This window comes from Haliotis rufescens, unplaced genomic scaffold (genome assembly GCF_023055435.1).
Source record: "Haliotis rufescens isolate VD_foot unplaced genomic scaffold, xgHalRufe1.0.p SCAF_33, whole genome shotgun sequence".
Lineage (NCBI taxonomy): Eukaryota > Metazoa > Mollusca > Gastropoda > Lepetellida > Haliotidae > Haliotis > Haliotis rufescens.
The window spans coordinates 1,058,431-1,077,227 of record NW_025964035.1 but is presented as its reverse complement, the minus strand read 5'-3'; the positions used below and the strand labels follow the sequence as shown (position 1 = coordinate 1,077,227).

The following is an 18,797-nucleotide window of genomic DNA, read 5'->3' as shown; positions in this document are numbered from 1 at the left end:
AGTTTCCCAAGCATTTAGAAAGTGATCATGAAGATGCTGTCGCACAATCTGACGATCGTGGTCTTCCACTACGTAGTCGTCAGCTGTAGTGTAGGTGGTCTGGTACCGTTGCTGGAGCCTATATATGGTCCTTATATTACGTGAACCTGAAATGCATTGGATACTTGCCGGGCGGTTTGTCCAGCCTGCAATCGTCCAAGGGCTTGGTGTCGCTGATTTCTTTTCAATCTTGGCATGTGGTAGCAATTCAATAAAGAATGAATGTTATCCGATCTGGGTGGATTTTTGTAGGGCAAGAAATGGGGGAACGCATGTGTATTTCAATTTGCATGGAACTCACGTGCATCGGGTTACCATGGCCGTTGCCGTGATGCGTTTGGGCGATCGGTTTTATTGTAATCTGCTTTTTTTTATCATCAAATTTCATGTTTCGATTACCCAGATATTTAAATGACAACTGTTCATGTATTGTTACTTGGGGTGACGTTTCTTTTGCGGTTCAGTTTACTGACTTTACCATTGCTCTCATCACATCCTGAAAGAAGACCTTTAAATAATCAAACCACATCCAATTTTGCCCGGTTGGTGTATTGCAGATTATTGAGGTGAGAATCACAGTTTGGGAGTTCTAGTTACAGCCTCCCTGTGAGACTGTAACATCGTCGATGGCGATGTAGGAGTTGGAGACCGTTCCCCTGATGCCCACGATGTCGAGGTTGAACTGCGTCCAGTAGCTGTCGATTTTCACTGTGGTGTGGTGCCAACCTTTTCCGGCATCGGCGTCCAACAAGGACAGAGTCTCCACTGGAACGTCGAATACCTGCAGAGTGATTTATATGATGTGATATATTAAGGCAAGCTCTTATGCTATTATTATTTAGATATAAAAGGTTCAGAGCCATGGTAGGAACGCTAACTGATCGTCTAACATCTACACTCTGTTTACTACAGGTAACTAGACATATCTTTAAAAATCCCAACACGGTTCAGATGTATTGTCTGATAAATCCATATCTGTTTGATGATAATATTTGAGATTTTAAGAGCGCTTCTGGTAGGACAAATTTCGCACATGTTACTACTTGCGTTGAAGCTTATATCCATATGTGAGTTCTCTATGTATAACGTGTATTGGTTAATGTGGACCCCTGTACCCTCGTGAAGCTACCACAGCAATAATATCCAACATGCCAATACCATTCTGCGGATACGAAGACTGCCGATGTTTTGGCCATCCATGTAGTACCAAAAGTCGAGACAGAAGATGGTGTTGGCTGTCAGAAGCGGCGATACCAACCCCGCGGTTTCTGCACTGGCGAACTTGGGATCCAGGTAGATGTAATGACCACTGCCTGTGTGTGGAATGTGAGACCTCAGTGTGATGCCACCATCGATATAAAAGATATACTTTTAGCAGATTGATTTCTTAACGCTGTGTGCATACATGAGCTGTGTCCTGCAGCTGGTTGGTGCTTTAATCACAGATTCACGACGACCCGCCTATAAAAGATACCTTGGTAGGTTATATATGAACCATTACATCCATTTGAATTGAGTCAGTGAATGTATTTGTACGCCGAAGTCCGGATCATTCACGACCAACTCGCGTAATTCCGGGACAAGCCGAATAGCGACTCGTGCCCCTCTTGTGGCCATTAAATATATTTGCCTCGATTCCACCAAAAAATTGGATGCTGGGCATCCTGCATTTCCCGTTGGAAAAAAATGTTCTGCTCCTTGTTCCATAGAAATAAATTATATGTCTTGAAGTGAGTGTGTGAGTGAGCATATTTTCATTAATATCACAGCGGTGGACACCAACAATGGGCTTCACACATTGTACCCATCTGGGGAATCGAACCCTTTACCCACAGGACTAATACTAACCCAGCGTCTGCTAGGTCGTAAATGTGGATTGTTGTTTGTAGTAAAGTGTGTTTTGGGAGCTAATAATCTACCTGTTTGAAGTGTGTGGTCTGTCGGTGGACCCACATAGCCTCTGCTTGGTGGTCCCGATTTAATCGACCAATCAAAATCGTCCTTTGTTCCTGGCGTCCAGCTGCACAACTGACTCTCGAAGTCACAGTCAAGGGGATTGGCTGAAACAGGAAATAATGACTCGTTATTTCATTTTCAGAACGTGGGAGCCAGAGTTATGAGGATGTTGGTTAGGTGGATGTTGTCGTACATCGCCAAAGTCTTTTGTGTTTCTGCTGCCCTCCCGGTACAACCCAGCTATTGAAGAATTGGCTGAAACATGAAATAATGACTCACTAATTCATTTTCAGAACGTGGGCGCGGCAATTCTCTGTGCAGAGTTGGGTCCCTTGGACACGCCATAAAACTATGATTGAAGGTTGGACTCCCGGTTCGCCTTGATTATGTTTCTTAGGTTGTCGCGCTCGTGGTGGTAATACACTGAAGTCGTAAACCTCTGAGACATGCATCACTTCCGGCTATACTCCCACATCAAGCTATACTTGGAATACTGTTTAAAGCCGCGCTAATCACTCTCTCACTCTCCCGGTACAACCAAACTATATAACCAGGCGGCCGGTAATCGAGGCTGGACCAGACAAATCAGTGATTGATATTATGAGCAACGCGGGCATGCTGACACAAAATCAACAAAGTCACCGAGACTGACCACCCGATCCACTTAGTCGCCCAGTGCGACCCCGTACGACCAGCTTAGACCAGTTCTAACCAGGAAACCACTGTTGTAAGGCAAAAGATAATTCTAAAAACCTGAGAAAATTCATACAGGATGACGTTCCAAAATGCAGTGTTTGGTTTTCTGTAAAGATGGTATAAAAGTGGTTGGAGAACCGACTGATGATGGTCCCAGTCAATGACCGTGCCTGGATCCTCCGCTCACGACAAACGTGACATGTGACCATGGTCTCATATGTTTCTAAACAAATCAAACATAACCATCAGGGTTCGTGGTAGGCAAGCCTTAAACAGACCTTCTTTAAGTTACTGGTGCGGGCTTTGCCGTTTTGAGATCTAACTGAAGCTCGGCTGCTTCCAGTTGCCGATTCTGTAACGACCTGACCTGTCCAATATATTGTGAAGTTAGAATGGACTGAGGAGCTGTAAAACTGTAAGTATCAAATCTTGTGGTGCGTTAATTCTGTTATGTTTGTGTGGAGGGAATTAGAGGTACGGTCCTCGAGCGTGTCGTAGTGGCGTGTCGTAGAGATGCGTCTCAGACTCGGAGCGGCAAAACATGAGTAGCTGCTGAAGGGTCTTTCATCTGCACCATGTGGACTCCTGGAACGTCTAACACAAACAAAGACTTGTGATCGGCTTGGATTCCTAATTAATGACTAAGCCGAAGTTCATCCCAGCCAGATAAGCATACAATGTGTCGGGGAGTTTGTGGGTGGGGAATGGTGATTTGAGAGGCGTGGAACCACCCCAATCCTGTCAATGACGCTCCTACTAAGATTTAACGCACTTCCAGAAAAAAATAATTATTGGGGTAATGTCCTTTATAACCGTCCACTGTCGTCATTTTCCGGAAAGGGAGGTTTCCGGACTTACCTGGTACAGACTAAACGCACTATCACTGGATTGTCTGGTCCAGACTCGCTATCCTTGGATTTTTAGATCCACACTCTGTTGTTTCCAGGCCGCCGTCTTACGGCAGGGTATTGGGGCGTTGGACAACCAACTTTTATTTGTTTATGAAAATTGTGTGAATGGCAGGGGCTACCGGTGGAGCAGGATACGCTTCCTCTTTTCACAAATTGATTATTCTCTGGCGTTGACGTTTTATATTACCTATTTAATGAAACGATTTCAATGTCACCTTTTTATTGGTAGCAATAGTTGACAATACTCCCAAACGTTCCGTTATAAAATACCGACCTGGTGGTGGACATGACTTTGCTGTACCCGTGATGTCGTCAATGGCAATGTCGCCGTAGGAGTTGGCGCCTTTGGTCATTTCTATGATGATGTTGTATTGTTTGGCAGACGCTGGAACGCTGAACCTCGCCAGTTTCCACTCGTTGCCTTGACTACCCTTGTGCGTCCACATCATTTGCCTGGCTTCCCCATGTTTCTGTTTCAGATTAGAACATGACTTATTTAGCGTCAACAGTATGTTAGCAAAGTCGCTGGTCCACTTTAAGAGAAATTAACTTCATACTTTAGATAGTATAAAAAAACTGTTACTGCTGATTTTGATTGTTAATTCGATTCTTAGCGGGTCTGTAGCTGAAGCCGAAAACGTGTAAGGAGATCAAAAGGAAACAGAAGAGTCCCCCGCATCATTTCATCCCACACATTAAACTGAGCCGTCAACGGAATCACTCACTCATAAATACCTTGAATACTGAAGCCATATTTATTTATCGTTTACTGCTTGGTTGAATTCCACGTGTGTCTACAATGCCATACCCTACCTGGACATACACGTTGAGAGATCCCACCCCCGAGCCACTCATGTGGTACCAGACGCTGAAGCACATGGCTCCCTTGTTGGTGAGCAAGGGGGAGACAACCCTGGCCGTGTCACCTGCAGCCCCAGTGGACGTCTCCAGGTAAAGATAGTGTCCTCGTGCTGTTCTCGAAGATAATATAGGTGTTTTATCACATAATGGAAGTGTTTTAGAAACCAATACAATAAACCTGATATCACACTACAAGAGATATACAAATGAGACACCTAGCAGAAACTACTGCAATGTTCCATACATTGATGATTGCTCCATAAACTATTACCAATAATTTTAAATGGGGGTTTCCCAAAGTGTGGGTGATTCTGAAACATCAATTATGTTTAAGAGTGACATCATCTCATGTGATAACGGGAATATTAATATTACCCTCGGGTGTTTCTGTATCATTAATATCACATATTAGAATCGAAAAATACAACTTAATATAATCGCCGATGGTTGCACAATAAATGCAATAATCCTATCCATACTATATGATATTGATGATATGACAGATGCTTGTTTATCTTGTTTACGGGTCGACCATTTAATATGATGGATGGAGGCTGGATGGGTTGGCTTTTCTTTGTTTCAGAGAGGATGGTAGTTTTTTTCGTCTTGGATTCAGGAGTTGAACAAATAACAAGCGTGTCCAGCCAAACAAAATTGTTATTTCCAAGAATATCAGGTGGTTGGTCCTTAAGAACTAGCTGTTCTAGTTCGTTAGGTGGAAGGGTGGGAGGGTGTGATTTTCACTGAACAGATGTATAATGCTAGTGCTTTAGTCGCTTGGGGGAAATGTGATGATGTGATCCCCTCACTATCTTTCCGAGTGTGATCAGACGTCGGTCCAGTCTGCAAGCTTGGTGTGGCGCCATTGTTTATGATCAGATCTTTCTCATCATCTGTTGCTTGATTCCAAAGGCACGTGCCAGACTCAAAGTCACAATTCAGGTCAAGGGCTACAATCACGGAAGCAAGTAATGTTTGTACAAAATTAACATATATGCAACATAGCACATACAAGTGACAAATCCGGCATGGTGCATGTCTAAATGGTGTTAACTAAAATACATTTGTGTACGTGTATACCTTTACAGAAAGAATTTGACAATCAAAATATGCCTCCACTCAAGATAGTGCATTAAGAGCCAGCAGGTTCCGACCATGTCAACTTTAGAGTGAGTGAGTGAGTGAGTGAGTGAGTGACTCTGGTTTGACTTCGCCGTGAACAGTATTGAACAGGAGAAGCAGTATATAATTCATCCATATGGAAGCATAATAGTGACACATTCTACGCCGATGGTACTTTCAAAATCTACGTCGATGATATTTGCTTTAGAATGTGGCATTAATACGCTTCCCTGCATCCGTAGATACCACGAAGACCCCAGGAAGTGTACATTGGTCAGTGCCACCCACCGGTCATTGGGCAAACCCCGTCTGTAACTTCAATATCATCCAGGGCGATGTCCCCCTCGATGGACTTTCCTCGCTGAGCCTCCAGCACCACCCTGTAAGACGGTGAGGTGGCGGGTATAGTCACTGCCATGTGGTTCCACTGGTTACCCTGGTCACCATCTTCATGCCATATGGAAGTTCGGGAACCGTTTTGATACTGAGAAGAAAAGTTCAAATAGTGTTCATCGATTTTTCAGTCCACTTGTAAACTGACTGAGAGTGTGCTCTGCAATCTGTTTGGTTGGTCACGTGATTAAATGGGATTAGATGCCCGGAAATGTCATTGACTATTACCTGTGTGCATGAATATTTTCTGGATAAGCATCATTGTTTTAATCGCAAATCTGTACAAAACGTCACACGTTGTATCATAACGTACTCTCATTCCAAAGTGACGTCAAAGCATTCAAGAGGGATACCATGGGTGTCTCACGCAGAGAGAGAAAGAGAGAGAGAGAGAGAGTGAAAGAGAGAGGGGAGGGTTAGGTTAAGCGAGTGAGATTAGGAAAATAACTTTCGTATTTTACATTGTCGATAAACAAATCTGAAAAGACATAATTTATATCCCCTCATTATGTACCTAACTCTGATAACATGAAGCTGCATGTCGTTTTGTCACGAGGTTTTAATATAAAAACAAGTCAGAGAGTAATAACAAATAAATTCAAGCAAGATGTGAACACACAATATCTGGGATCAGAGACAGTTATAGACGTGCCTACAATCTACAATCTCAATCTCAATGACCCCGTTGGGATTCCAAGTATTTATAGGCCCCTACAGTGTATGCTTGTCAGAGACGTCTTAATGTATCGGGGGGGGGGGGGGGGGGGTGGTAAGACTTGGTGACCTGGATGTTAACGTGTCATCGTACCCGACGGCGTGCATCGTTGCTCATAATATCAATCACTGGATTGTCTTGTCCAGATTTGATTTTTTACAGGCTGATGTCATATAACTGGAATGTTGCTAAGAGCAGCGTTAAACAAGAAACATAAACTTCTGGTGAGTGTGTTGAGACATGTACCTCTTTAAACACTGTCAGTGAGTTGACGTCTGTGCCAAACATGTGGTACCACATCCGCAAACATGTGACTGTATTTCCTCCCAAGACCGGGGACACTAGGTCCGCCTTGTCGTTGATATTGCCCAGGCTGGTCTCCATATAGACGTAGTAACCATGACCTAAAATGGAAAATACATCGACCTTGACCTTCTGGATGGCAGTTTGACCTTGAAGTGATTAAGATATGGAGTGATCAATCTGAGTTTATATGACACGTGTTACATACCGGTGGTATGATCTGAGCTTGGTCCCGTGGATCCTGTCGGAGTGCCCCCTGTGTGATAGATCCAGTCCGTGTTGTCTGTCTGACTCTGGGTCCAAGAACAGAAGTCCCTTTCAAAGTCACAGCTCAGAGCTACCACAAACAGAGTTTTAAAACTATACCAAACTATATACCATGCTTGGCACAAAATGTAGTTTTATAATCACGAAAAAGGCAACCAGACAACTAGACAGCACTACAATACATGCTCCACGAGGACTACAAGAACGTTGGGAATGAGGTCTGTTGTTGCAATGTTTAAACAAAGTCCGCTGGTTCTATTGTAGGATGGTAACCTCAAATGGACGCAATACCTCGTCGACTATGCTATGATGATTTTACATTTGCAACGACAACAGGGCTCTGCCAGTTCCTGTTCTGCCCTACTCTATCCGACAACAAGGCTCTGCCAGTCCCTGTTCTGCCCTACTCTATCCGACAACAAGGCTCTGCCAGTTCCTGTTCTGCCCTACTCTATCCGACAACAAGGCTCTGCCAGTTCCTGTTCTGCCCTACTCTATCCGACAACAAGGCTCTGCCAGTCCCTGTTCTGCCCTACTCTATCCGACAACAAGGCTCTACCAGTTCCTGTTCTGCCCTACTCTATCCGACAACAAGGCTCTGCCAGTTCCTGTTCTGCCCTACTCTATCCGACAACAAGGCTCTGCCAGTTCCTGTTCTGCCCTACTCTATCCGACAACAAGGCTCTACCAGTTCCTGTTCTGCCCTACTCTATCCGACAAGAGGGCTCTGCCAGTCCCTGTTCTGCCCTACTCTATCCGACAACAAGGCTCTACCAGTTCCTGTTCTGCCCTACTCTATCCGACAACAAGGCTCTGCCAGTTCCTGTTCTGCCATTGTTGTAACATGTGCACCCACCTGACTTTGACTTCGATGATGTCGTGTTAACGTGATCCTCGACAAGGTCATAAAACCATGGTTCTTCTTCTATTTATAGGTACAACTTGATGCTCACTGATTATGACATACATTGCATTTACAAATTATTGGAACATCAATTTCGTAACAATCAAGTCTTTTTCTTGCTTATCATAATAGTGACTTCTCGAAAAAAGAACGAAAATGGACAGATGCGAAAAATAAAGATTAGTGTCCGCTACATGTATGTTGTAGTTGGTTGTTTGTTTGTTTAACGCCGCACTCAGCAATATTACAGCAACATGACGGCGGTCTGTAAATAATCGAGTCTGGACCAGACAATCCAGTGATTGATATCATGATCATCGATCCACGCAATTGGCATCGATAACATGCATCAACCAAGTCAGCGAGTCTGACCACCCGATCCCGTTAGTCGCCTTTTACGACAAGCATGGGTTGCTGAAGACCTATTCTACCTCGGAATCTTCACGGGTCGCATGTATGTTGTACATATTGAACATCAATCGGATCTTTAAACCACTTACGTAATAATGTATTTTGTTGTAGTATCATTTCTCCCCACTAAAACTTTGGCAATGCCTTCAAAAGACCATTTTGACAATGTAGCCGAAACATTTAAGAGTAAATGAGTGTGTTGTGTTACGTCACTTTAAGGCAATATTCCAGCAACATCACGACTGGGGACACCACAAATGGACTTCACACATTGTATCCATGTGGGGAATCGAACCTGGCTTTCTGCCTTTTTCGACATCACTTGTTTGTAATCAGCTAAGGAAGGGCGGTTTGGTCGAAACACCGAAATCCTGCCAGGTTCCAACACTATTCTTGATTCAAGAACAGGACAGGCCTCTTTCATGTCACATTTAACAGTATTCTGTAGCATATCCTGAACATTGTCCTGAGTGCATTTAAGTATTTATTCAACGCCCGCTATTAATTTGGCCCATTGTATTGTCTTATTGGTTTGGAAACCTAAAACTGTGTGTTTAAATATAATTGAAATATAATTTAAACATTATTGATTGATTATTCATTGATCTTGTGTGGTCATTTACTGATCACACAATAAATTTCTATCCGAACCCATTTCTTGGTGATCATCTGCGTTTTTAATTTAGAATTCCCCTCGTGACAATATTGTATAATGTATAGGAATCTCCCTGTTAATCATCACATAATGACACAGAGGCACAACGCTTTGATCTAGACTGGAAACAAATACCATTTAAAAGGCCAGTGTACACAGAGCGTAATTAGGAAAATCATTAACTGTTGAATTGATATACAGTAAACTACGGTTATAACGAACACGCTTATAACGAACTGACGGATATAACGAACTACTTTTTGGGTCCCGACTATTTGCTGTAGTTATGCTGTATATATGCTTATAACGAACTACGGTTAAAACGAACTAAAATTAGTAGTCCCTTTGAGTTCGTTATAACCGTACTTTACTGTATAAGCTTACTTTGAGTAAGACGACAACGATTTGGGATTCGGGAGACTTGAACCAATCTTGCTTCATTTGCCAATTTGCCCTATCGCAGGCAACATTTTAAGTTTCAGTTAAGGTGAGATGAAACCTTGATGACGTACCGAGAAACTTAACGTTGAATGTTTTCTCCACATGCCCCGCTCCATTGTCTGCCAGGCACTTATACTCCCCCGCATCTGTTGACCTGGAGCCAGGGATGATGAGCAGGGGCCCTTGTTGTGTGGCGTCAAGCGGTAGAGCTGATCCAGTTTTCATCCAAGTGACCTTCGACGGTGGGTCTCCCCCAACAGTGCAGTTTAATGTAACCCCACCATTGCGTTTACCTACAATCGTCTCTTTGGTGGGGCCGATTATATATGGCTGTACTGCAATCAAATTCAGGGAATGAAGAGTGAGGGAGTTGACCTGAGAAAGTAATTTCTGACTTTGTGACACTTTGAACAGTAAGTCAGTCACATCACAGACTTTTGTGGAATTGAGTGGGTTGAGTTTGCTACACTTTCAAACGTATGGCAGCCACATCGGAGACTTTTGTGGAAAGGATTGGGCTGAGTTAATATCGCTTTGAACAGTATTTCAGTCATATCACAAACTTTTGTGGAAGTGACTAGTACTGGGTTTAGTTTTCTTACGCTTTGAACAGTATGTCTGTCACATCACAGACTTTTGTTAAAGGGAGTGGGTTGAGTTGATGTCGCTTTGAACAGTGTCTCAGTCAAATCACAAACTCTTGTGGAAGTGAGTGGGTTGAGTTTGTTATGCTTTGAACAGTATCTCAGTCATATCACATACTCTTGTGGAAGTGAATTGCTTTAGTTGATGTCGCTTTCACTCAAAGTCGTTATATCACATCGTGGCCCTGTGCAAGGAATATCACACCATAATGTGGGAAGAAAACCGGAAGAAATGCAGGTTCCCATCGTTTACAAGGCGGGTTATTGTGTTCGGTTCATGACGTAAATACTATGCTTATAAAATGTAATGAAACTATGTTTATAGCATAATCAACGATACGGTACACGTTCACATTAATCTACAAGTTCTGCTTAAAGTTTATTATTATCAAAATGTTCATTAGATGAATATTAGATTACAAAATTTATTTAAAATCATAGTGTCTCGACGGAAAAAAAGTGCTTTTGCAAATAAACACAATAAAAGCATTGCTGTTAAAAATGTGTAAGTTTGATACTTACCAACGCATGTGCAGTTCGAATCAACATACGGGGTATGTCCATCTAATCCTTGTTCTCCTTTGGAACCCTTGACCCCTGGCAAACCAGCATCACCTTTGACCCCTGCACCTCCTTGTTCACCTTTGGCCCCGGGGTCACCGATCATGCCTGCATCACCTTTCAAACCTTTGGCTCCCTGAAGCCCGGACGTTCCGTTGATGCCCTGCTCCCCTTCAATGCCCTGTTGCCCGGAGAGACCTTTGTCACCCTGGACACCATCCATCCCTTGTTCCCCTTTCAAGCCTGGCTCCCCGGTCTGTCCAGCTTGACCTTTGATTCCTGGAGGCCCTTGAATCCCCCGAGTGCCATTGTCCCCCATTTCACCATTTTGACCAACTGTTCCCAAAAGTCCCTTTGGACCTGGTTTGGAAATATGATTTGATTGTGAGCAACGATCCCCACCGCCAGTTTACAAGAACACGCTATCAACCTATTCATCATATCTACCACCTATCCATTAAATCACCGCTTACGACCAGCATAGTTTGCTGGGGATCTATATTTACCTGGAACCCCACGGAGTGGAAGTATGTTTCTTGGTCCTTAAACTTATGGAAGGTTTAATGGTCATTTCACAGACAGTCATGATTCAGTTACCTTATCGCATGTATGATATACACATACTTGTTATATATAATTATACAGACAGTCAAGTCGGCCACCCTCCTGCACAGAGAATGTGGCATCGTCAGAAAATGCTTTAGAATTTTGAAAAAGAGTTCCGGGGCGCCTTGATAACAGTGTTAACATTCTCACAAGGGTTTTGTCAGAAATGGTTGCCAGAGAATGTCTGGAATGTGTATGGTAGTGTAGTGTCATATTGTGACCGCTGTACTGATGAGGGATGCTATAAACTAAGTGTAAGTGTTGGTGAATGTGTGACGATACAGTCACCATTCTTCCAGCTACACCAAGGCGGTCTAACAATAGTCCAGGCGATCCACTTGCAACCTGGTAGTCCGATCCATTTAATCGCCTCTCACGAACAGAATGGGTCACTGGAGATCCATTCTAACCACGATACAGAATTCAGAAGAGGGACAAACCTTATTCTGAAAACCATTTATTAGTGATTGGCTGGGTAAGTTTGCTTTAACGCCGCCTTGAGCACTATTTCAGGTATACCACGGCGTGTCAGTTTGATTTGGGTGGACATCCCGAAGTGATGCAGGTCTCAGATGTTTACCACTTTAGTGACACTAATGAGTCCTATGGAGCTGTAAAACGGGCAAGTCGGGGAATTGGTCCCAGGGTAATAGATTTCTGGCACGCCTAACGGACGCAACTACGCGTATGTATGGTAATAGTTTTATAAAATCTTTAACCTTTTTTAGACAGTCCTCGTCCGACAAATAGGAACGGAGTCTTCATTAACCAGTTATTTTACTTGGATTGATATACATGTGAAAGCATATATTGTTAACTGTCCTACCTGTATCTCCTAATGGCCCAGTGTCTCCCTTCTCTCCTGCATACAAGGATCATTGTCAGTACTATTGAATGGTGATTAGTCAGGAGGGTTACAAACATCAAATATCTCAAAGAGAAATCAGTTTGGAAAGAACAGTCAGTCAAGTGGGATACAACAGGTCGGATACAAACATCAAACATCTCAAAGAGAAATCAGTTGGGAGAGTACAGTCAGTCAAGTGGGATACAACAGGTCGGATACAAACATCAAACATCTCAAAGAGAAATCAGTTGGGAGAGTACAGTCAGTCAAGTGGGATACAACAGGTGGGATTCAAACATTAAACATCTCAAAGAGAAATCAGTTGGGAGAGTACAGTCAGTCAAGTGGGATACAACAGGTCGGATACAAACATCAAACATTTCAAAAAGAAATCAGTTGGGAGAGAACAGCCAGTCAAGCGGGATACAACAGGTCGGATACAAACGTCAAACATCTCAAAGAGAAATCAGTTGGGAGAGTACAGTCAGTCAAGTGGGATACAACAGGTCGGATACAAACGTCAAACATCTCAAAGAGAAATCAGTTGGGAGAGTACAGTCAGTCAAGTGGGATACAACAGGTCGGATACAAACATCAAACATTTCAAAAAGAAATCAGTTGGGAGAGAACAGCCAGTCAAGCGGGATACAACAGGTCGGATACAAGCATTAAACATTTCAAAGAGAAATCAGTTGGGAGAGAACAGTCAGTCAAGTGAGTTATGTATTTGCTTTTCCTTAGCGTCGTTTTCAGCAATATTCCATATATATCATGGCGGCCTTTAAATAACAGAGTCTAGGCCAGACCCAGTGGCTGATATTATGAGCAGCGTCCAAAGCTTCCAGGGTGAGATGATACTCGGTCACCGGGTCTGACCACCCGATCCTCTTCCGTCGCCTCTTACGACAAGAAAGTGAGTGTTTGGATCAGACTAAACATGTGGGGAATGAAGTGAACTGAAACGACCTATATTTCAGTGGGATCGCACTTGCAGCTTCCGTTGGTGTCGCCAAGTGAGTGTACCATTAGGCTTCATAGGCGCTGAAGAACAATAATACTCTTACAGTTTTAACAATCGTTGTTCTAAGTACATGCACGTACATTTGCTAAGGTTCATAGAATGTGTCTTGGGAACATAATCAAAAACAGTTTTCGATATATTTTTCAGTTTATAAGTAAGATAATCCCCCTCGTGTTTGGCTGAAATGGAAACACTCTGGGTAGGAAAAAGACCCTTGTGTATCCAAACCATCGGAAGCGCATTTCAGTCGTAAGTTCTTCATCGGGAAATAGGATGTTTTAGTTTAAAAAACGACTACGGAAATAATTTTCCTCAAAACTCTAAACTCCCTCTCTTCAGTAACATTATTATCCTCATTCTGGAGTTTACCTTGTACACAAAATCCTGTTCCGTTACTGCAGTGCTTCTCCAGAATCAGCTCCTAGAACACAAGAAATAGCAGTGGGAGTTGTTGGATATCATACACCGAAGAATGTGATCATATTATGGCATACGATATAAATTTATGAAAGTTTCAACACACCTGTTCTGTAATTAGCCTTTCCAAAAGTGCATTCGTCTGTCGTTTGTTGGCGTGGTCTTCCTCCGGCGTATCCAGGATGTCCACCAACGCCTCCCTCTTGTACAAGTGAAGCAGAACAAACATGTACACATATGGGCAGGACATGCTTACCCTTTTCAGGAACGCCTGGTGTCATCACTGATTTTCAGTAATCTATTCATATAAGTTTTACCGCTATTTTGGATCTGTTTCGGAAGATAGTCGAGACTAGTACTGGTTGTTCTCAGACGTTGACGTTTAATAATTTACATCTTGAGTGTTCATATTGCATATGACACACTAAGGGAGGTAACTATTGCTAGAATTGGATTTTCTGTCTAATCCAGGAGTGAGTGAGTGAGTGAGTATGGTTTTACGCCGCTTTTAGCAATATTCCAGCAATATCACGGCGGGGGACACCAGAAATGGGCTTCACACATTGTACCCATGTCGGGAATCGAACCCGGGTCTTCGGCGTGACGAGCGAACGCTTTAACCACTAGGCTACCCGACCGCCCTCTAATCCAGGAAGATCCCGTTACCGGACTTCAATAGAGAATCTCACCCAAGTGTCTTTTGGGGAGGTTTTTTCCACTTTTATCAACAAGTGTTGATATATCTGATATCAATAGACACGAGTGTGATGTTTTATTATCATCAAACATCAGGCTTCCAGTTTTTTCAGTTTGTAGACTTAATAAGCAGTGTCTGAAGTGTAACAAGTACTGTTAACAGCTTCAGTAGCAGAGCCATTAGTGATGTCATGTGATTGTGACGTCATGTAACACTGACGTCACAATGGTCTGCAAACATTGTGATGCGATTTCATTGCAGCGATATCTACAATGTAGATATCGCGTGTTATTACCCACGTGGTGAAGATACAGGTGGTAAGATACTAAATCCGTACGTCACACGTGTGTCGTACAAGGTTGACCTTGTTTTATTCGTTTTGATTGGATAACCGTGACCTCTGTCACACCGGGACTACTTTCGTCATTCATAAAAAAATCGCGAGACGTCATTCATTTTGCCACTACAAGGCAGAACTGAAGCAATCTCATGTGAGCGAGGGATATTAACAAACACTTTATTAACCAAACAAGATAGTCACACGCATCAAATTCTGTTTGCATCCTATATAAGTTATGCATTGAGCTTCCACAGACACAATATAATCGAGCTATATCCATTTACAATGTTCGACTACCGTTCAATAGATCGAGGGTCCACATGAGCGTGACGCACCCGACTACTTTCGCAACTTCCAATTTGATTTAATGTAAAAGGATAAGCGTGGTGAAATGAAGTCAGTTTAATCTAGCTGGACAGATATCTAGACTTCCTTCGGATGATCCGGTTGTGCCATCAGTGTCCTCTTCGAAGGGTATTTTGTGGCACTGTTTCGGGAGTTGTTTGTTCACGACTGCACAACCAGATCACTCAAAGTGAACATTTCCGATACAAATCATTCGAAAGCTCCGTGGAAAGTGTGCCTGATTTCTGATTATGTGGCCCAAACTATCCCAAAGGTGAACAATAACATTCCCTATCTCTAGCGTAAAACGCTGAGTAGATCACGGTTGTCTTTTCTTATTCCGGTGGTGACCTTGCCCTTCGTTCGAAGCTTTCACTGAATGCAAGCAGACTTAGCGTGTTGATTTTCACGTCTTCAGTAAAGGGTGGTACAGTAAACATGAATGTCTTTGCGAACACTCTGATTTCCCTCTTCCAAAATGGTACGGACATGACATAAATTCAAATGATATATCAAGGAAACCGAACCATCTTGAATGCACAGACCCCGGCAGTGCGAGTGACCGACTGTTGGTCCGATATTCAAAGCGCGGCGCTAATGTGACCTTTCAACTTTTCTTATACGTGTCCTGCGTACTAACAACATGGCGCTTGAATTCTCATAAGTTGAAGAAATTCTTCCAAAAGGATCTTGAGCGTCGGTGCTGTTATGTTTGCAAACACAACTGCAGGCGCATGTTGTTAATGCGTATGCATAGGAATGTAAACAATGCCCATATTTGGGCATATATCAATATTCATGCGCAACCAGATTTTGCAACCGGTTTCAGTTTGGTCTGTAAACGAACAAAAGTTGTTATGTATTTACACTTACATACATATTTAACGTGGGTAATAAATAAAATACCACACTCATTCTCGTTAGATACCATTTTTACGTAACTCGTGATTTTTCTATGCTATCTGACCTCGCTTTCGCTCGGTCAGATACCATAGAAAATCCACTCGTTTCGTAAAAATGGTATCTAACGAGAATGAGTGTAGTATTCTCTATATCTCACCAAGCGATATCTCCTGTGGGAGCCAGTTTTGGATGACAAATCTCATTCCCACGCAAGTCCAGCTTAGACAGATTCCACTAAAATGTATATGACCTATATAATTTGCTGACATGTTTTCAAATGAAAAACGCATATAGGTCATTCGTGCAGATCTTAAGGGTACGGCTGGGACCGTCGTTATTTCGAAGAGTTTTTTGGGTTCCTGCATTATCAGATATTTTCTCCTAAAGTAAAAGTTGATCAATTTATATATTCACAATGTCCATATACAGGATCTCCAGCATATCCAGAGTACACTTACTTATTCTGTAAAATCGGAGGAGAAATGTGTGAGTATGGATGTACGTCCTGTTATCAATATTCCAGCGATGTCACGGCGGAGGACGCCATAAATGGCTTCACATCCATGAAGGGAATCGAACTAGGGACTTGCGACAGCTTGTACCACTAGGCTACCACCACCACCCAATACTTTGGATTGTTATGGAATCTTCTTGCTCACCGGTTTATTGAGTTTGGGTACACCACCACTTTAACGTCAGGATACAGTTACATGCGTATCCTGGTGTGTCAGCATACTGTGGTATTATTAATTAAGCAGTCAACACATGGTAACACGGATATGGTGGAATCGACCAGCGGATTCTGACAACATAAATTGACGCAACTCAGCACAGAGGATTAAGGCGCAATAAATCACTGGCAACGATTTTCCGGATGTTTGACACTCAATAATTGCAATTCCACACGGTCAACGGCTGTAAGAATACTGATAATGTTATAGAAAATATTCGCTCGTGCATTTATTGTCTAACTTTCTTGTCATGTCAGGCGGTGATTTTCTGGTAGCCTCCGACCGCCTCCGTGGTCTAGTGGTAGCGCGTCCGCCTGGAGAGCGGAAGATCCGGTGTTCGATCCCCGGCCGCGTCATACCAAAATACATTTAAATATGGTACTTGTTGTTACCGCTCGGCATTAAGGGCTAAAACAAGGACTGGTAGGCTCAGGATTTGCATACTGTGTGTGAGTGGGGTATTCATGTTAAACCGTGGCGTGGTATCTCAGTGAGGTAGCACTATAAACTGACATCAGTCCGGACTAATACAAGCAGCCACACACACACGTTGATGCACGTCGCTATATTAGTGCAATAATCTTGGACGCGACGTTAAACCAAATTTCACCCTCACTGCTGGTAGCTTCAGATTCCCTTTTGAAATGAAACACCCGTCCTCTTCCAAGAACTTGATCGTTCACATCCAGAACCGGACCTCCATATCAAAGACGGGCAGTGCACGAGTCGAATCTTTCCCTGAAGCCGTGTGCAGAGAGCTCTACTCGATTGAGTTTTGGGTTCATAATACTATAAAATTCGGTTGACAATTTACATTTAAAGCAAAGTATTATGGCTCAAACGTCAACGCCAGAGAATAATCAGTTGTCTGTCGAAACAAGAGTGTTGAAAATAATATGAATGGTTCACTGAAAATCAGTGATGACACCATATGTTCGAGAAAAGGGTAGGTTTGTTCTGTTCTACATGTTAAACGAAGCAACGAAATATTCATTAATAGTGTTTGCATGTTGCCTAATGGCACACACAACAATAATCATGCCATAAGACGGACGGCAGCATATAAACAATAGAGTCTTGACCAGACAGTCCAGTGAACTATATCGTGATTACTGCGGCAGAGATATGTAACGATAAGCGACCAGCAGATGTCGGAGAGTGACCGCGGACTGTACATGGCCACTACGTCACAGATAACGAAGCACTCATTCCTATCTCCACATCTACCTTGGTTTGGAGACTGGGGCACCGTCTCTTCAGGAGTCGTATTCTCTCCTGTTGGTCCTGGTACTGCTGTCTGAGAAGCTCCTCCTCATTGAACTGCCGGACAGTGAACACAACAAACACTACATTGTGAACCACGAACAGCACAGCCGCGAGGACAAATAATGCCCGAGACGTTCCTCCCGTGGACTCCGTCATTGCCATGTGTCCTTTCTTATCAGTCGCCTTTGATTAGCAGGTCACCGTTTTGTGAGATTAGACAACAAACATTAATGTCATGAATGTTTTTGTGGGTACATTATGGGACCAGCTGATAAGATATGTGGAGAATATCTATGTTTCCTTCCACGAAGAGCTGCAACTGTTTCCATGTCGATGTTAAATTTTGAATTGTGAGTATGTGAGTGTGTGAGTGAGTTGGGTTTAACGCCGCTTTTAACAGTATTCCAGTTGTATCAGGGCGTGTCAGCTTAATGTGGGAGGAAAGCCCGAAGTGATGCAGATCTCAGACGTTTATCACTTCGGTGAAATCCACGAGCACGGGTATGGTGCTGACAAACCTAGAAACATAATCGGGGCGAACTGGGATTCGAAAACCTAGGTTTCTACAGATCATTAAAATTATGACTAATCATTAGATAAGGGACCTTATGGGTGAAAAATCACATTTGTACTTCTTCTTATATTTTAAAACTACAGTATCTTATGAACACAAAGCTACAAATGACAAACCTCAATTCACATTTATAATAGAGCCTCATGACACCAAAGATTTTGACTCATTTCC

General features: G+C 42.9%; 1 protein-coding gene across 1 annotated transcript; it reads right to left on the bottom strand.

The window, feature by feature from the left end:
• Positions 1–559: 559 nt before the first annotated feature.
• LOC124151619 (MAM and LDL-receptor class A domain-containing protein 1-like) lies at positions 560–18,224 on the bottom strand. Its single transcript, XM_046524178.2, has 15 exons — positions 18,014–18,224; positions 13,877–13,972; positions 13,723–13,774; positions 12,312–12,347; positions 10,841–11,239; positions 9,746–10,009; positions 7,205–7,333; positions 6,940–7,097; positions 5,874–6,069; positions 5,273–5,413; positions 4,416–4,573; positions 3,877–4,072; positions 1,959–2,099; positions 1,198–1,352; positions 560–820 (listed from the first exon to the last, which is right to left on the bottom strand). Exons 1-15 carry the CDS (start codon positions 18,212–18,214, stop codon positions 629–631), a joined length of 2,514 nt encoding a protein of 837 aa, XP_046380134.2. The 5' UTR covers positions 18,215–18,224; the 3' UTR covers positions 560–628.
• Positions 18,225–18,797: the final 573 nt, after the last annotated feature.